This window comes from Nannospalax galili, unplaced genomic scaffold, assembly GCF_000622305.1.
Source record: "Nannospalax galili isolate Female #2095 unplaced genomic scaffold, S.galili_v1.0 scaffold933, whole genome shotgun sequence".
NCBI lineage: Eukaryota > Metazoa > Chordata > Mammalia > Rodentia > Spalacidae > Nannospalax > Nannospalax galili.
In genome coordinates, this window is record NW_008333281.1 from 538,537 (window position 1) to 556,876 (window position 18,340).

Sequence of the window (18,340 nt, forward strand, 5' to 3'; positions counted from 1 at the left end):
GGGGGGGGGTGTCTTTTTGAGACAGGGTCTCCCTGTAGCCCCAGCTGGCCTGAACTTGCTATGTAGATCAGGCTGGCCTCGATCTCACAGAGATCAGCCTGCCTCTGCCTCCCAAGTGCTGAGATTAAAGGATCAGGAGGCAGAGGCAGGCCAACCTCTGAGATCCAGGTCAGCTGGGGCTCCAGAGAGGTAACCTTGTCTCAAGAAGACAAAAACAAGAAAAACCAAACCCACCACTACAGTGTTATTTAATATGTAAACTGCCATGCATAAAGTATGGCTTAAAATTTTAAAGATTTTATGTGAACGACTGTTTAGCTCACAAGTGTTTCGCAGTCATTGTGCATACAGTGCCTGTGGAGACCAGAAGAGGGTGCTGGATCCATGGAACTGGAGTTAAGGATGGTTGTGAGCTGCCATGTGGGTGCTGGCCACGGGGCCTCTGCAAGAGCAGCCAGTGCTCTTAACTGTAAGCGTATGCATATGGTATCTATGGGCATGTTGTGTGCCACAGCACGCATGTGACGGTCAGGACAACTTTGTGGAGTCAGTTCTTTCCTTCCATGTTTACATGGTTCTAGTGATGGAACTCAGGTTAGGAGGCTTCCACACCAGCCCTCACCTGACGACCCTCTTGCCCACCCAGCCAATCCTCTTTTGCTCTCCATAGCAAATGGAGACACACACACACACACCCTGATGCAGGCAGCAATAAATTCCCCCAAAGCGCCCCTTCCCGTCCAGGGCCAGAGTCCCACCCTCACCCCCACTCCAGGCCAGTGCTACAGTTAGAGGCCTTTCTTCTCAGGATCCCTGGCGAATTCACTGACACCTGAGTTTTCCCTGTAAGACTCCAAATTCTGATTTCTGAGACTCAGACTTCCCCTCTCAAATGTGCCTACTCGGACCTCAGAAGTCCCGGGCCCAACTCACCGCCATGCTGTGCGAGAGCTGTTCTGCGGTCAGGCTCAGGCTGTAGTTCTGTGCCTCCAGCCGGCGGCACTGTGTCTGCAACACCTGCCGCTCCACGTTTTGTTCTGGAAAGACAAGAGTTGCATGAGGTGTGTTTTTGGACCGGCAGTGCCCGGGCCTGAGGACCGGAAGGGGGAGCTGTGGGCCGTCATGTTCCCTGAGCCCTCTGTACCAAGAAACGTGGTAATTAAGTTCAATCCACCTCAACGCAGTGATAAAGGATCTTGAGTCAAAAGGCAAGTTAGAATAGGAAAGCACTGGGTAAAATAACGGCCTTCAAATAGTTTTCAAACCAAAACGGGGAGGAGGGGCTTTTGGTTTAAGCCATCAGAAAAAGGCCAGGGTAACTTTTAGCCAAACCTCTGCCTCACCAAGACAATGGGCCTATTTCTTTTAATCTGATTTGTTTTTATTTTTGTGTGTGTACAGGTTTGTGCATGTCAAGTGTGGGTGCCTGTGGAAGCCGGAGGTGTTGGGACCCCTGGAGATGAACTGAGCTTGGGTCCTCTGGAAAAGCGGTGAGCAGGTAAGTGCTCTGAACCACTGAGCCATCTCTCTAGGAGGGGGCAGAGCAGGAGCACTCAACAAAGATGACTCCTCATTGTGACGAGGACAGCAGAACTGAGACCGAGGAGATACAGCCAAAGGTCCTGACAGCTTCGTGACTGCAAGCCTGGCACCCAGGGCCCACACCAGGCCGGTTACCGTCGCTCCACTGCAGTTGAGAGCATTTGAGACATGTATGCTCCTGCATGCTAATGCACACACTTAAACAGAAGCAGGTGAGGCATGTGCGTGCGTGTGTGCGTGTTAGTATTCTGATCCCAAAGTCCCCGGCAGAAGGAAGCCAAAGACAGGCACAGGTATTCTGCTGTGGCTATGGACATCGGTTAGGCGGCATTTGTTTCAAAAGGCCACCTCCGAGCCGGGTGTCACGTGACACCCGAATGCGCACCAGGCAGCTGAAGCAAGAGGATCCAGGCTGGTAGTGAGCTCCAGGCCGGCCAAATAATAAAACTACCTTTTCAGGACTTCATATGTGATATGCCAACAGTCAAAACTGGCATGTGGTAGAAAGTGCAACGCTGGCGGAGGCAGCAGCCGCCTCGAGGCCACAGCATCGCCCACCGAGGGCTGAGCCCGTGTGCTCCACTAGTCCCCTTCGGGGTCTGGCCGTGCTGCTGTGTTTGGCCTTAGACTCAGGTTTGTTTCAGGAAAAGCACCTAAAACTTAGGATGTCGTGCTGCAAAGCCTTTAAACCCAGAGGCAGGCGGATCTCTGTGAGACTGAGGCCACCCTGGTCTACAAGGTGAGTGAGTCTAGGCTAGCTGAAGCTACAGGGAAAACCTGTCTTAAAGTGTACATGCCCCTTAGGGTGGTGTCCTGCCATGTCCCCATGGGAGACAGGCCTATGTATGGCAATGTCACAGGCCTGGCCATCAGATAACTCGGCGATAGCCTCCCACCCCAGTAAGTAGGGCCTGGGGCTGGGTGTGAGTTACCATAGGTGCCGTCTGCAGGAGCCCGAGAGCACACAGCTGTGCCAGGAAATCGAAGTCCCAGCACGTTGACTTGCAGCCCCGAGGCCGGCAGCACCCTTGTGGGTTAGAATTGCCGGTGATGCCCACCCCCCGCCCCGCACCCACCTTCCACGTGCTCCTGGTAAGCTTCAAAGATCGCCTCGATCCCCTGCCACGTGCGCCTGGGTGCTTCGTCGTCGTCCTCTTCGCTGTCCTCGTCCTCGCCCTCCTCCTCAGAGGCCCGGTCCACCTCCTGCACGGGGGGGCCCTTCCTCCCCACTGCGGGCTCCTGCTGCCCGTTATGCTGGGGCAGGGGGACCCGACTGGATGACTGCAGCTCGGGAATGTTGTAGTGGACGGATGTGTCGACCTTATGGGTCTGCTCCGCTGTCATCATGGCTGGGCTCCCTGGGGGAGAAGACAGACGGCTTGACAAGACGCTCAGGTGGCACGGAGTCGGTGTAACTTCGGGTCACCGTGAGGGACGGTGAAAAGCAACCCCACCCCCGACAGTGTCAGAGCTCCTGTCCCATGTGGCACGTCCATGACTGTGGCCAAGTCACCTGTGTTTGGATTTCTCTAGGTCTGAGCGGAGCTGGAGCTAGCCCTCAGTGTGTAAGTGTCCTCCTTCGGGCAGAAGTGCATCTGTCCCCGAACACAGACAGGGTCTCGGCACTCCAGCAGGAGGCAACTCAGCTGTGTCAGTCTGCAGGTCTATGGTGGGCCAGCCCTGCTGGGGCCGCACCTCAAAAATAGTGTGTTATGCCCCCCAGGTGATGATGGAGGAGACCCTTGACCTAACGATCTAGGAGCAGTCCCAGGCAAACTCATAAAAACACGAAGGATAAAAACCTACTTGGGGCAGGGTGTGGTGACACACACCTGTACTCCCAGCACTTGGGAGGCAGAAGCAGGCAGATCTCTGTGAGTTCAAGGCCAGCCTGGTCTACATAGTGAGTTCCAAAATAGCTCAGGCTACAGGGAGACCCTGTCTCAAAAAGACCAAAAGAAAAACCAAAAAAAAAAAAAACCCACCCAAAAATCCCTACTTAGCATACTCCTGATTTGTGTGGTTTGCTTCTTCACTCTGGGGATCCAACTCGGGGCCTCACGCATGCTGGGCACACGCTGTTCCACGACCCCAGCCCTGTGGAATCATTAGATTGTTTTGTGGTTGCACATTGATGTGTGTGCACATGCTTGTGAGGCCAGAGATCAACACTGGTGTCTTCCTCAACTGCTCTCCCCACTGTTACGTGAGATAGTCTCACTGGACCTGGCGCTCGTGGACTCTGGGCTCCAGGAGTACTCCCATCTCTGTTACCCCAGGGTGGAGTCTACTGCAGAGCCCAGCGCAGCCAATGAGCTCTGTTCACAGCTCAGCATTCACGGCTTGGTGAAAAGCCCTTCGACAGGACTGAACACGAGGATGAACACTTCCCACTGGCTGCTGGGTTTACAACCCAGACGGCTGAGGGCTCTTCTCCGAGCTCTACTTTTGACTCATTGGGGATAAAATGCAGCCACCGTCATTCTCTGGCCTTTACCAACTCCCCACAAAGCACCACGGGTGGAACTGGACACCAGTGGAGGCCCAGGGGAACAGCTACCACTCACTGGGCCCCTTGGGACGGACAGGCACAAGAGTGTCTCGGTCAAAGACCAGAGCGGTCTCCAGGCGAGTCCCACAGGGACACCAGAGAAGTCACCTCCACAGAACGCACTCCGACCAGCACCTCCCTACTCTGTCCTGCATGTATGGTCACCTGCAGGCCTGGACCTGTGTCTGCTCAGACCGCCGGGTGCCTCACGGGCACTGATGCCTGAAAGTCACCGTCACCACGCATGCAGCCCGTGCCCCCAAGGGGCGCTGGCAGGTGACTCAGGAGCAGTGGGGCGGCGGCAGCTTACCTTTGTGCTTCTGCAGGTGCAGGGCCTTCTGTGTGGACTGCAGCACTGACTCGTGGAACTGGTGTGCAAACTCTTCAGCCATGAAGGGTTCCCAAGGTTGGCTCTTCCCGTTGATACTGTGGGACAACGGCACAGGAATGTCCTTGGGCGCAGCGCCCCGGATGTAACGCAGCAAGCTCAGGCTCTTCTTGCCTCCGGGGGCCTCGCTCAGCCTGGCCTTCTCACCGCTGGTAGGAGCTGACTCCTGGACTCTCAAGAGTTCCTGAGGCCGGAGCTGTTCTAGTCTCCCTGTGTCCACGGCCTTTGGGACATCAGACAAGGAGGCAGCGACCCCAACAGGCTTATCCGTCTCCAGAGAAGGCGGCTGCGTGGCTGGTTCTTTTGAGAGACAGAAAGTGAGGGAAACGTTAGGAGCTATGGACAAACAGGCCCAGGGATCCTGGTCTCTAGAGCTGACATTTCACAAAGACCCAGTGCACAGAATCAAGACCTGGGGGCCCTTGAATTAACCGTCGTGCACTCGGCTCAAGTCTGTGGACCGTGTTCAGCACCAAGTCCGTGTGTGGACAGTCCCCAGGGGACCTCTGGAAAGAGATAGGTGAGCAGCAAGAGCGGAAAAGCAGCTACTTGATCCAACTTGGAGAGCGAGAGAGAGAGAGAGAGCGAGCGCAGGTGGAGAGCTGAGCTGGGAAGAGGGCTAGACCCCAAGTCAGCTTCCTTCAGCAGGAGAGAGGCAGAAATGAACTGACAGCAGGTGCTGGTGACAGTCTGGAGAGGGGAGGCCAGGCACGGCTCGCAGGCAGTCTCCTCTGCGGACAGCACTCCGGAGGCTTGGGCCCCATCCTGTCTCTGGCTGAGCCTCCGCTGAGGGATGATGTTGATATTGGCGACAACCACACTGACTGCCATACAGCTCTGTGGCATCAGCACCCTGCCCTGAGCTTCGCGCCCGCCTTCTAACTCGCACTGTGTCCTAAGGTCTTGCAGGACCATGTCAATGGTGAATCACACGAGAGGGAGATGAGGCTGCAGAGCGGCGCCGCCTCGAGCAGGTCGGGTTCACCACGGAGATGACCTTGAGTGAGACCTCTGCCCCTGCTGCCCGAGCTACCAGGTACTGGGAGGCTGAGGCTGGGGCCGGCCTTCCCTTACCACTCAGGGAGATGGCAGGACTGTCCCTCGGAGAGTTTGTCACCGAGTCTGCCGCTGCTGACAGTGCCCTCTGCTTCACGGCACGGAGCATTTCAACAAGCCTCTCTTTCTCTGCGAGGAAAGCAGCCCGAGATTAACGAGGCAGTCTTCCGCGGGGAGGAGAGGCGGGAGTCAGGCCCGCCAAGACTGGTAGGTGCGAGCCCTTTACCCCGAGAAGAGCGGAAAGCAGGCGCCATGGGCCGGCTGTGCGGACAGGAAGAACCAGCAGGTGGAAGCGGGTTCTGCTCGACTTCCCCGCACGTTTGCTCCCCGCTCTGCAGACAGCTGTGTCCGCGTGCTCACGGCTCTGTGAGCAGCTGGGCCCTCGGTCGGCACGGTGACCACCTCCTCCTCCGAGTTCTCATTTGGAGACCGCGAGTGGCCAAACACGGCCCCTCCCAGAGACCACGCAGGAGCAGCGCCTGCCTCCATTACTCGCTCCGGGGCTCTGGTGCAAGCCTGGGATCCCGGGCACTTCCCGAGGGGGCAGGACACAGACCCCCACATGCTCCAGCCAAGGATTGCCACGTCTGTAGTGCTTCCTGCCAACGCTGAAACTCGAGGCCACGGTGCCGAAGGCTTCCCTCACAAACACAGCCGGGCAAGAGGCCGGGCTTGCAAACAGCTAGGAACGTGTCCAGGGCCTTGTGCTGGCAGTCACCAACCCTTGACGGCCAAATGAGTCCTCCACCTTGCTTGCTACGAGCAGGAAGAGAAACTGCCACCTCCGGTAAAGAAACATGTCAAAGCGACAAGGAGCTAGAGGCATCTCGTTACTCTCCCGGAGAGGGGGCCGGTGCCCTGAAGGCGATCGAATGGCAGCCCACGCTGGGGCGGGCAGACCCAGGGAAGTAGACCTCAGTGCTGTGGCCGTGCTGTTTTTCTGAGCTGTGGACTTGGGTCCAAAAGGTTTTCCTGGTAACCAGACCAATCTGCCAATCTGGAACCATCTTTCTGGGCAAGTTGTGTGCTCAATGTGGGATGGCTGGGCTTGGTGCCTACATGTAGGCAATCCCTACGCTCCCCCCCACCCCAGCCTCCCATCATCAGCAGTGCACGCTCCCCCCCACCCCAGCCTCCCATCATCAGCAGTGCCCAGTGGATGGTGTTGGTGCCCCAAGGACACGCTGAGTCCCAGAAGTGCGCTGACCAGACATGCCTTCTCAGGGTGCAGGGATCAGACACTGCCGCCCACAGGCTATGCCTATCCTTTCATCCAAGCAGTATAGAAGAGGACAAATGGCCTCCAGCTGTGCGCCAGAGCCCCGTGTGACAGGTGAGCACCACAGGGCAAGTGTCCTTCCATAGCCCACACCACCCCCAGAACCCCCTTCCCACGTGCAGGCCGGAGCAACGCTGTACCTTTCCTCTGCTCCGCACTGATGTGGGTCAGGTTGAAGATGGTCAGGAACTTCCGCTTCTCCTCAAAGTTGGGGCTGTTGTTCATCTCATCAGGGCTGTAGCGGGTGGACAGGACCAGTCTGGGGGAAGGTGTCTGCCGCTTGCTCTGAACGGCGGGGGGTGACGGGCTTCTCTCTCTCAGCATCCGCCTCCGCTTCCTCCGCTTCTGGGCCACCAGCTCCTCCTTCTGCTGTCGGGTGGTCAAGCCAAAAAGTTGCAAAAACTCTAGCTTCTAGATTGGGAAAGAAAAACAAGATTGAAAACAGCTGCCAGTGGCCACTTTCACTGTCCTAGGGGTCCCCATGCAGTGGTCTTCCAAAGCTGACTTACAGCTAGGCTGAAGAGGAGCCCCAGTAATGACTGGGGGGTTCGGGAGCCATGAGCCAGGCCCAAACTGGGGCCTGACGGCACAGCCAGTCCAGCACATGCCAGGGGCAAGGAGGGCCCAGTACCTCGGAGGACGTGTCCAGCTTGAGGGGCGGCTGCTCAGCCACACAGCGGAGGTGGGCCCTGACCTCCTCCTCATCGCTCTCGTCGTAAGAGTCGTCGAGGTCATAGTAGTACCCTGAAGGCAGAAATGGGCACAGTGAGCCAGGTGCAGAGTCCAGGATGCTCCAAAGCACATGCACCCTGGGGCATGTGGCGAGACCACTGGGCTAGGCCTGCTGCCCACCCCTGTGAACGCCTTGTAAGTGGGCCTGGTTTCTTCCAATCTGGCAGGATACCTGCAACAGGCCAGGGTCAGCAAAAGTCTAGCTTCCCTGAGCCTAGCGGAGCAGGGTGCTCCCTAGGCCAACAGCGGAGCGTTTTCAACTAGGGCCTAGAGTCCACTGCTCTGTGCGCACATTCCCCTGCTGTGGCCCACATGTTCCCTTGGAGGGTAGAGAAAAACAGCAGCGCCCCAACTGCTTCACAAGACAAGAGCCCCAGTGAGCCCAAAGCCCAGAGCAGCCCGGGAAGATGGTCCACACCACCCACCTTCAGCTAGGAGGAGCAGGGCTCAACACCAGACAGGACCAGTCTACCAGGGCAAACACCATGACTGGTGCCCCTGATCATCACCACCACATGTGTGCTCACGGCCTGCACTCCCCTGAGCTCCAGGGGACTCAACTTCCTGGGCCAAACAGGAAGGAGATGCCCAGCTCTAGGCCCGGCCTGGGGCAGTGCTGGGAACCGTCCCTCACTCCCTGGCACACCTGTCAGCAATGGCCACCAGCCCTGTCTGTGGAGCCATGCTGGGCTCGGCTCCTCTTCAGCCTAGCTGCACTATTAAGGTTAAAAGACACCAACTTAGCCTCGGCCCATCACTTGTCAGTCCTCCACATCTGCGGGAGAGCCTTCACAGATGGGCTGGGGCGCACCATGGCAGGACATCAAGGGGCTCAGGGCCTAGCACCCTACAGCTGTCAGATGCACAGAAGTCTGAGGAGGGGTGAGTAGGTGGCTCTAGGGTTTCCACTCCCACTGAATGAACCCCCATGCCCAGGCAGGTTGGGACCCACTCAGGGGGCCAGACCTTTCTCCTGGGCCTCCCGCCGCCTGCGTTCCTCCAGGTCCAGCTTGCTGACCAGCCTCCGGCGTTGCTGCAGAAACTCGTCATAGATGTAGGTGGGGTCAGGGCCCCGTGGTGTGGGGTGGCAGTAGGGTGAGCCTGGCTTCAGGGACCCGCTGAGCTCCCCGAAGGGGGCTGCCTGGGAAAGGGAGGTCCGCTGCGGGGCCAGGATGGCCTGTGTTGACTTCTCAAGTTCAGTGAGGAAGGGTCCAGGTCCAAGGGGAAAGGCCTGGGGCTCCAGGCTCCCTGTCTCCCTGGGTGGCTGGTACTTGTCCAGGGACGTGGCCTCACGTTTTCGGGGCTCGGTCTTCTCGGTGCAGTAGACACGCTCCACCTTCACCAGCGGCACTGTGGCCTGACGGCTGGGCTCAAAAGCAGTTGGGTGGCTGTGCAGAGGATGGCCCTCGGCCCGCCGCGTCTCCAGGGCATTGTCCATCAGAGACACTGGGTTCCAGAGGGCTGTGGGCACAGTGTGATGCTGGGGCTTGGGTGAGATGAGGGGTGGCGGCCCACCAAAGTGCTGTGGGGGGTCTCGGCTGCCCTGCTCCTGACGGTTTGGTCCTGGCCTAGAGAGAGCCGGTGGCACATTGGTTATGGGAGGCCTGCCTGCCAGCCCCCGACAGCATGCACAGGGCAGCCTGCCCAGGCCCACGCCAGACTTCCCGCCTGTGAGTGTGAGCCCCTCCGAGGGGAGACCTCCATCCTCAATATCCTCAGGATAGTCCTTCCTTCCTGAAGGGTGGCTCTGCCATTAGTCCCAAGGGCGGGAGGTGGGTTGGAGCACTCACCCATCCCCCCACCTCCCACAGGATGGCTCAAGCTGCTGCTGCCCCGTGGTCCCTGCCAGAACGGCAGCTTCGCAAAGGCCCCTCAAGCACACCTGCAGGGGTGTTCAGGAACCTTCTTTAGACAAGCTTTGCCTCCTGGCTATGAACAAGGCTCCTCAATGCATCTTACACAAGAGTCAACTTATAAAGGTCTCTTCTGGGTGCTTTTCCAAACTTAACATTTCTTTGAGGGCAACATGGGATGGTTAGACCTGTGATATCAGGGACCTCCCTGGCTGGCTGAGGCGAGGTTTAACACAGCCACCAAGACTGCAACCACCGGCTTGAACGGCAGAGCGCAGCGTCCAGCTGTGTCACGAGTTTTGACAGCAAATAACACAGTCACCAGGTCAGATACTTCACATCCCAAAGTCAAGGACAAAGGCCCATCAGGACAGCAAGTCCCCCCGGCCGGGAGGTCCACAGGTACGGCCAGGCACGGCCCCTCTGCTCTAAGTGGGACCGGGCCAACACCCCCATGGTCCGGGAGTCTCCAGAACGAAAAGCTAAGGAAGCAGAGCCCTCAAAACTTAACCAGGCCACACTGGATGTGAACCCAATGCCCTGGGGCAGAGTGGCCTCCCTCCAGCTGTACAAGGCGGCTGACGGTGCAAGACCGGGCACCTCTGACACTCTCACTGCAACCCTACTCAACATGGAGGAAAGAGGAAGAGCCAGGCGTGTCCAGGGGGCAACGCGGCAGGCGGCTAGGGCTGGAGAGGGGCTCGGTAGGGAAAATGAGGCTCCAACGCAGACACCCGGGCTGTGACCTCCGACCCCGGAGCACCGCCTCACTCACCTGGCGCTGTCGGGCCTGTGCTCAGCCTCCGCGGGCACCACCGGGGCCCGGCCCAGGTCCAGGTGCTGCTCCAACACCTGCTGCCGGAACTCGGACACCTGGGACTGCCTGTCCTCCTTCTCCTGCCGCAGCCGCCGCTGCCGCGCCAGCCACTTCTCCTCTTCGTTGGTGCGCTGGATCAACAGGGCGGTGGCGGCGCTGCTGCCCGGCAGGGAGAAGATGCCGTGGGTGGAGATGAGGCTGGGCACGGTGTGGTGTGGGGCGGGCACGGGGTGCAGGGGCTGCTGCACGGGCTTGGGCGCCTGCGGGCCGGCATCCTTCAACTTGTCTGCGGGGAGGAAACACGGTCACTGCAGGATCCACTAGGCCCACGAATGGAGGGGCCCGCAGCTCTCAGGCGCGTCTGGTCCAACAGGAGACAGGGCTCCCCTCTCAGGACTCACAGGGGCCCGCTGTTAGAACCTAGCCGTTCGGAGCAGCACAGGGCACAAACGCCCGGGGAAGTAAATGACACTCAAAACCAGTTTGGGGTGCTGGGTCGGGTGGCTCACACCTGCCCTCCCACACCTGGGAGGCCAAGACAGGAGGACATGCCCGGCACGAGGGCCCCGGGTTCTACCGCCAACAGGACAAAAGGCAAAAAAAAAGCCTAACACGGGTCAAATAGCTGTGACATCACCTCCGTCCCTAACGCTCTGGCCACATCTGACTCCTCATGTGCTTAGGGCCACCCCGGCCTCCTGCATGACCCAGGGTGCCATGGAGCCCTCCTCCCAGCCGTGCACAGCAACAGCGGACGCTAAAACACCAGGGCTCCTGCAGAGCTGGGCACCAACACCCCTCGCCCCCCAGGCCGGGTCGGCCCCCGCACCGGCTCAGCTGGGGTACCTGGTCGGGTTGGGGTCAGCTGCTCTGAGGATTTGGTCCGCTCCTCGGTGGTGTGGCCCCGGAGCCCGTGCAGCTCGGCCACGGGCAGGAAGGCCGGCTCCAGCGCCTTGGCGGCCAGCAGCTCCTTCTCTCGGGCTCGCTGCTCCCGCTGACGCTCCAGCTCCCGCTCCCGCTCCCGCTCCAGCTCGCGCTCCTTCTCCCTTTGCTCCCGCTCTCGCTCCTTCTCCCGTTCCCGGTCAGCTTCCCGCTCTCGTTCTCGCTCTCTCTCCCGCCGCAGCTCCTCGTCCATTTGCAGCCTGGGGGACAAGAGGGCATCCTGCTGAAAGGGATGCTCCGAGTGGGGAGGGCCAAGGCCAAGACCCTCAGAGCGGAAGCCAGCAGTTCACAGGAGCCGTGGGCTCCGCTTGCTCGGGCACCGGCAACCCGGGTGCCACCAAGCTCCTCGGCCGGTCTGCCGCAGCTGTGGAGCCAGGCCCTGTGAGCTTGAAGCGTGCGCTGCCACCGTCCCATTTAGCAGTAAGGAAACAGAGCAGACACAAAACCTCCGAGTCTGGCTGTCAGGACCAGGAATGACAGGAGCGTTTGTTTCCATTCCCTGGGCAGGACGCAGCTCACCTCTCGGCGCTGAGGCTGGACATCCGCTCTGAGTGTAGTGCTGCCAGGGACGAGTGGGGGAGCTCAGGTGGGTATCGGACCCCGGAGAGGTGGAGGTGCATCGCCGACGGGTGCAGTGGAGGCAGGGAGCCAGGGGTGGGGATGGGGTAGAACGGGGACCTCAAGGCTGACAAGCAGTAGGAGTCGTCCATCCTGTAGAGGGAGACGGGACTGGTGTGCACCAAGGCCACGGCCCAGACAGTGAGCTGGCCTAGCAGATGCAGAGGCCTGTGTTCGATTCCCAGCACCAAAGACAAAAGGGTGAGACCCACGTAGTGGGGGACAGGTATGTCTGGCTACGTGAGTCCGCCTGCAGGAGCATAGCAGAGGCTCTCAACAAAGGACATGCACAGCCAGAGGCTTTAGGTGCCGACCACGATGGGCACCGAAGACCTTCCCTCCCCTGGGTTAGATGGGCGGACTGCTGGAGGCAGAGGACTTTGGTGTGATCAGTCGGCTGGGTCAGAAGGGCCGTCCACTCAACAAGAGGCCTGTCAGGCCAGGAGCTGCTGCAGCCAGCAGACTGATGGCCTGACTTCAGGGTCCCTCCTGCACACACACACCATGTGCTGCTGAGGTGGGAAGTGGGGAGCAACAGCAGGTGGCACCTGACACATCCACCAGAAAGCCTGGGCTGAGGGCCAGCATGTTCATCTAGGCTGAACTCAGCCGGGAGCCGGGGAAGGTGATGGAGCTGGGCTGAGTCTCCTTGGGTGTCTGGCCCCAGGTCCTGGGAAACACCCAGCCTGGGAGGTCCCCTTCTTGCGGAGAAGAGAAAGTCTGAGTGACGCCTCACCTGAAAGCTGGATGAGGGAAGGGGTGCGGGGCCAGGTAGCTGGGGTGATAGTAGGCAGCAGCCGTAGCCGGGTCCAGGCCAAGAGGGGGCAGGGAGGACATGCGCAGGTCCTCGGCCGTATGGTACGGCCGGAAGCTTCTCAGATAGTCCTCAGTCACGGTGCTGGGGGGCACCACATGGTGCACAGGCCGCTGGAGGCTGCACAAAGTGAGGCAGGTAAGCAGAGGGCCTGCTCCAGGCTGGCATGACTCTTGGCTGCTTCTGCTGCCCCACCTCGCATCAGACACGCGTCCTACTGAGGCGAACCCCGGCAGCTACCTGCTCCTAGGGCCTACCTAGCCCTTGACGTCCTCACCAACAGATGTGGCTACTACTTGCTGCTGAGGGGCTCTCCATCCCCAGGCCCCAGGGCGGGTTTGAGCATCAATGGAATGAGTGACAAGTCCCAGTGTGGCGGCCACAGGCTCATACGCGCTCAAGGCCTCTGAGGCAGCCCGGGGCCCACCCTGTGCTCTCCCAGACCCAGCCTGATACTTACTTGAGGGGTGGAAAGCGGGAGTCCTGTACCACTGAGCTGGGGGAGAGGCCGAAGGGGTAGGGGGTGCTGAGCAGATGGGAAGGGATGGCTGGACCTGCTGCCTTCTCCTGGGCTAGCGGTGGCTCCACCAGGAGGCGTTCCCGACCACCGCTGCTGCCCCTCGAGCCGGAGTCCTGTGGGAGGAAGGCACAAGGGTTAGGGCTAGGGGAGCAGGCCAGGTTTGGCAGCTTGGACGGCCAGTAGCATCTGGCTCCAATGGCCGCCTGTACAGAAAGGGCCCATATGCTAAACTCATGCTCTAGAAATGTCCATCCCCCCAGGTTGTCTACAGAACACAGGTACTGAGGGAGGAAGACGTTAAAGTCAGTGCAGCCTCCCAACTGCAGGTCTGGGCCAAGGTCCACCAGGGGCCTCTCTCTAACCCTACCCCTAAAGGGACTCAACACCACCAGGGGAGTGTGAATTCACTCAGGACCACTGGGTCCCAAGATGGGGGCTTGTATACGACACAGAAACCTGGCCCAGCCACACTGGGGACCTGGCTGCTGGTGATCTGTGCCTTGGGAATGGAGCTCCCCACCATCATGTGAGCTGTGCCCGGCAGCTGTCCTGACCCCTGGTGGCTGGGGATGCTGGTGCTGTTCCAGACAGCCCCTAGGGAGGCCCTGCCAGAGCAGGAAGTCGGCTGAACTTATGTGGGGACACCCTTGCACATATTTGGGGTGAGGGACCCCAAGAGATGCTCGCTCCAGGCATAGAGGGAAGTGGCAGCAACCCCAGGGTCTGCAGAATCCTGGCCTCATGGTACATTTTGTATACCATGAACAGTCCTGCTCACCCATCATCTGTGACTGGGGAGGAAGCTCCGCGGCAAGGCAGAATGGAACCACTATGAACATGGAAAAGGTGAAATGATGCCCTGAACTGAGAAACTGAGGGCCAGGAGCAGAGACTGGCAGAGACCTGGTGCCACCTCCAGGCCCTTCCCTCACACTGCAGGACAGAACCCCCACGTCAGCAAACCAGGTCAGAGAGGCAGCCAGTGGTGCCCACAAGGGACACAAGGTCAGTTCTGCCACGGGAGTCACAAAAGGCCAAATGCTGGGCGGTAAGGGCCCAAGGTCCTCTGACCAATCCTTGCTGAACCTGTGGGGTGACTTGCTGGGCTAATGGTGGCCTAGCGCAGTGATGCTGGCAGCCCCTCCTGGATGACCAACCACCCTCCTGTTGGGGTCCAAGCTGGCAGTGGTGTCCACAGGTCAGTTAACCATATGGGGACAAGAAGTAGGTTATCTTGGCACCCCCAGGTCAGCTAACCTAACCCCGTGTGGGCTGTGCAGGGGCAGGTTACAGAGGAATGTGAGCAATGAGGGGCTGCTTACTTCTGCACCCCAAGCCAGTAAACACCAACACAGGCAGCTAGGGGACAGATCACCTTGGCACCTCCAGATTACCTAACTTCCCATGAGGAGCCGTAATGCAGTTCCTCCTTCCTGCCTCCATCCTCACAGTGCAGGGAAGGTGGACGGATAACAAGAGTCCATCACAGAGCCTCCTCTCACAAGCTCTCCTGCTCCCCACAGACAGCAAGCCACGATTAATTGAAGGAGACAGGCCGCTGATTGAATTTTTAATGAGCAGTAACATCTGTTCCCTTCCCTGCCTGTAGCAGCAGGCCGTCTGCTCACGGTGAGGTTCTCATGGGTCCATGCCCTCCGACTTGCCCTCCTCGGGGGCACTGTCAAGTCTTTGGAGGTGGGGTGCACACACCCACCCTCACCCAGCCTCGGATTTCCTGCCTGTGACAGCAGGTGGGCTTCCTTCTAAGCTGTCGAGATGGGCATGTCTCTACCCAAGTCCCATGGCTGCCCTGGACCTCAGTTTCTGATCTTCCACAGTGCTGAGTGCAGTGACAGTTCCAGTGGGAGCATGTGCACCCACTGTGCGTGGGGGGTTGTCATAGGAAGCTTGGGTAGCAGCTGCCACCAGGCTGGCCTCACCCCTCTGTTCATCTGTCCACCTATAAAGAGCCTTCCGGGCTGTTTCCAGGTCAGGCTGGCCCAGATCTTGGGCTGGAGACCACCACTAGCAGCTCCCCTCCCCTCGGTGGGAGACAAAGCCCTGCTCGAAGGCACAGATGGCACCTTCCTGCCCTGGCAGGGGCCAGACAAGGAGGAGGGTGGCTAGGGGAATGGCCAGGAGGCCCAGCATACCAGACCCAAAGGCCTGTGGCCTCTGACCAGAGCCCGGCTGAGCCTGTGCCAGGCACCAGGGAAGTAGGTCAGCTGGGGATCGGGTGTTGCACTGGACAAGGGAAGAAAGGATGGGGCAGCACCCCAAGCAAAGCAGGGGACAGGAGGCTGAGTAGCTGCCCCAAGGCACCGGCCACGGCTGCTATGGCAGACAGGCACATCTGCAGAGCGGCTTGATGCAGCTGCAGCAATGAATGGAGGCTGAGGGAGGGAGGAGGGAACCGTCATTCTCTGGTGATTAGAGCAAGGTCTCCACAGACAGGCAGGCGGGACATGCCCCGTTAGCTTCAAAATAGACCGTTTTTCATTTCATCTCCACACAGTTTCACCGTCTGGTCACCCCCTGAGAAGGGCCTCAAAGCTACCACCCTCTCGGCTCCCACCCGTGGATGTGGCCTCTGGAGGCCCCTAGTGACTCAGGCCACACTGCAGGGGGGATGTCTCCCCCGCCCTCCCAGAAAGGATTAAACTCTCTGCTGAGCCCAGCGCGTCAGCTCAGCAGCCGAGCCTGTCGCCCTCCCTGGTGGCGAGCGGGTCTTGTTAACTGCCGCGTGGTGAGCTGCTGGAGCGGAGCCATCACGGGCTCTTCTCTGGGTTACTAAATGTCTTTGAGGTGGTGAGGACCCTCTGAGGAGGGTGACAGGCTCCAGGCGGAGGACTCACAAGGCAGAGGCACTTGAGCCTCCTGGGGACAAGGGACATGCACGCACGCACGAGGTATCTTGGCCCAGGGCCAGAGGCTCTGGTCAGCTGAGGCTTCTGGCCCAAGGCAGGGACAGGAAGTGACCTCCTGAGAGTGCCTCTCTGGAGGGAATCAAAGAGCCAGCCAGGCTGCTGTCCACAGAAGGAACGCTGCAGTGCGGAGTCTAAGGCCCAGGCTGACCCCCGAGAAGGGTCTAGACAAGAGATACTTTGACCTCCCTTAAACCAGCACAGGGCCATTTCAGGATGCTGGGAGACTGAATCCCAGATAGACAGGCTTCTTCTGGTCAGCACCACCTCAGCCACAGAGGTAAGGTGGGACCAGCCCCCTACCCCAGGCCCCCGCCAGAGCTGGTCCTAGCTTTATTTCGGAGTCCCCACTGGATCCCTGGAGAGCTTCCGGGGGGCAGTCCTTACATCAGGGGATCAGGACGCCCAGTGGGCTGTGCTGACACATGATGAGGGTCACAGCCAGCCCATCCTGCTCCCCCCCTTCCCTCTCTGTGGTTTAATTAGTGCTTCCTAGCACTGCCATTCCTCTGGGAATCGGAATCGGGCTGGAGAATCCAGGGAAAGCCACAGCTGACAGCTGACAGCGGTTCTTAATTAGCAAGGCCCCCTTCCTTTAGGCGCCAGGCGGGTGGGAGGCCCGGCAGGGTAAAGGGGCAGCTCAGCACTGACCCCTCCTTTCCAGTCAGGTTAGAATTGTGGCTGACCGGAGGCCGCAACACATCCGCCACCTCCGTGTCGGGATCAGGGCCTCCAGAGCAGACAGGAACTCAAAAGCACTAGACTGCCTACGCTACCCCTTGCCCCTAACTAAGAACAGTGACAGCTAAGGAGACCCAGGGCCATAGACTCAAAGACCAAGCTAGGGTGCCCCATGTCTGTCCCAACCTGGTGCCTCTGGGTGTCTGTGTGTGTAGACAGGGACTCTGCAGAGGTGATTACAGTCACCAGATGACTCTGCTGTACCCTGACTGGGTCCTTAAAGGCCACTGGGACACAGGCATGCACAGAGGGACAGTCACAGGACGACCCAGTAAAGCACCATAGGAGACCTCCACCCCCATCCCGTCTCTAGTCTCTCACACCAACAAATTCCCTGGTGCCGCCAGGCATCTGATGCAATGGTTTCCTTAACCTGGCATCCTCCAGTGCCCCCTACCTGCGCCCTACTCCGCGACTTGGGCCACTCACCTGGCGGCTCTCGCTCCTCCAGACTCCATTGACCGTCTTGGTGGGGGCGATGGTGACCACTGGGGGCGTGCTGGGGACACTGTGTCCCCCAGGGGGGACGATAATGGGGCCCATAGGCACTCGCTTCGGCGTGCTGGCTGGGGAGCTGTGGTTAGTGGCGGGAGAAGACACGGGAGACGACTCGCTGCTCAGTGAAGAGCCTGTGGAATGAGAGGAGAGGCTGAACAGGGGCCATGCCCACCGACCTGGCACCCCACTGCCGCCCAAGCAGCCCGTCCACAGGACCCACACCGGCCAGTCCACAGAACTCTATACTAGCGGACAGTATGAGGCAGAGGCCAGATCTGCTCAACAGCTCAGCCTGCTCACAAACTGGGGGGCTTTGCTGGACTCCCTGTCCTGCCCCTCAAGCCTTGAGGAGGGTATCAATTTTTAATTTTAACGTTCTGAGATATAATTTAGTATTTTGAAGCCAAGCCAGCAGGTTCCAGTGTGTCTGCAGCGTGCATGGATGCTGTTCCACCTGAACTGTCCCTTCACCCCTGCAAGAACCTCAGACCCAGGCAGCAAGGGAGGGGCACTCAGCTGCTGGGGTGTCAGCTCCGCTAAGACAGGACAGTTGGAGTGGCCTGTGTCACAATGACATTGGGGCAGAGTCTTGCTCTGTGCAGCTTGGACAACTGAACAGCACAGGCCAGGCGCACACACCTTTAATCCCAGCACCCAGGAGGCAGAGGCAGGCAGATCACTGTGAGCTCAAGGCCAGCCTGGTCTACTCAGGGAGTTCTGGGCCAGCTGGAGTTACAGGGAGACTGTAGACCAAAAACTAACAAGAAACTGGAGAGCACAAGCCCACAGCAGTCCAGCAACACGCTCTGGCCAGTGCCCGACAGTCCCAGGCTGGATATCCATCTCGTTCACATTTCCTACTCGCTGGGACAGCCCTCAAGATGGAGCACAAACCCACTTCCCACATCTTAAGAACTCTGCAGCCCCAAGCAGGCAGAACCAGCCGAACTTGGGTGGGGTGAGCTCTGCCCTAGTGAGACCCCAGCACCAGCCATAGGAAGAGCCTACAGACACACTGATTTGGGAAGCCAGCTTTGGGGACCTAGAGCAGGCAGGCCACAGGGT

The 18,340-nt window shown here is 59.4% G+C and overlaps 1 protein-coding gene across 9 annotated transcripts in view; it reads right to left on the reverse strand.

Annotated features, from left to right (window-relative positions):
• Positions 1-18,340, reverse strand: part of Gse1 (Gse1 coiled-coil protein) — a 359,837-nt gene that overhangs the window by 3,503 nt on the left and 337,994 nt on the right. For 8 of the 9 annotated variants that reach the window (XM_017796860.2, XM_008827896.3, XM_029561018.1 and 5 more), the window contains 13 exons: positions 17,207-17,406; positions 13,053-13,225; positions 12,515-12,712; positions 11,680-11,871; positions 11,065-11,360; positions 10,177-10,504; positions 8,515-9,116; positions 7,448-7,560; positions 6,957-7,227; positions 5,556-5,666; positions 4,404-4,781; positions 2,619-2,900; positions 934-1,037 (listed from right to left, as the gene is read on the reverse strand). In XM_017796860.2, the coding sequence (XP_017652349.2) occupies positions 934-1,037; positions 2,619-2,900; positions 4,404-4,781; positions 5,556-5,666; positions 6,957-7,227; positions 7,448-7,560; positions 8,515-9,116; positions 10,177-10,504; positions 11,065-11,360; positions 11,680-11,871; positions 12,515-12,712; positions 13,053-13,225; positions 17,207-17,406 (3,248 nt within the window). The remainder of the gene's footprint in view (positions 1-933; positions 1,038-2,618; positions 2,901-4,403; positions 4,782-5,555; positions 5,667-6,956; positions 7,228-7,447; positions 7,561-8,514; positions 9,117-10,176; positions 10,505-11,064; positions 11,361-11,679; positions 11,872-12,514; positions 12,713-13,052; positions 13,226-17,206; positions 17,407-18,340) is intronic. The other variant, XM_017796859.2, reaches the window with a different exon arrangement.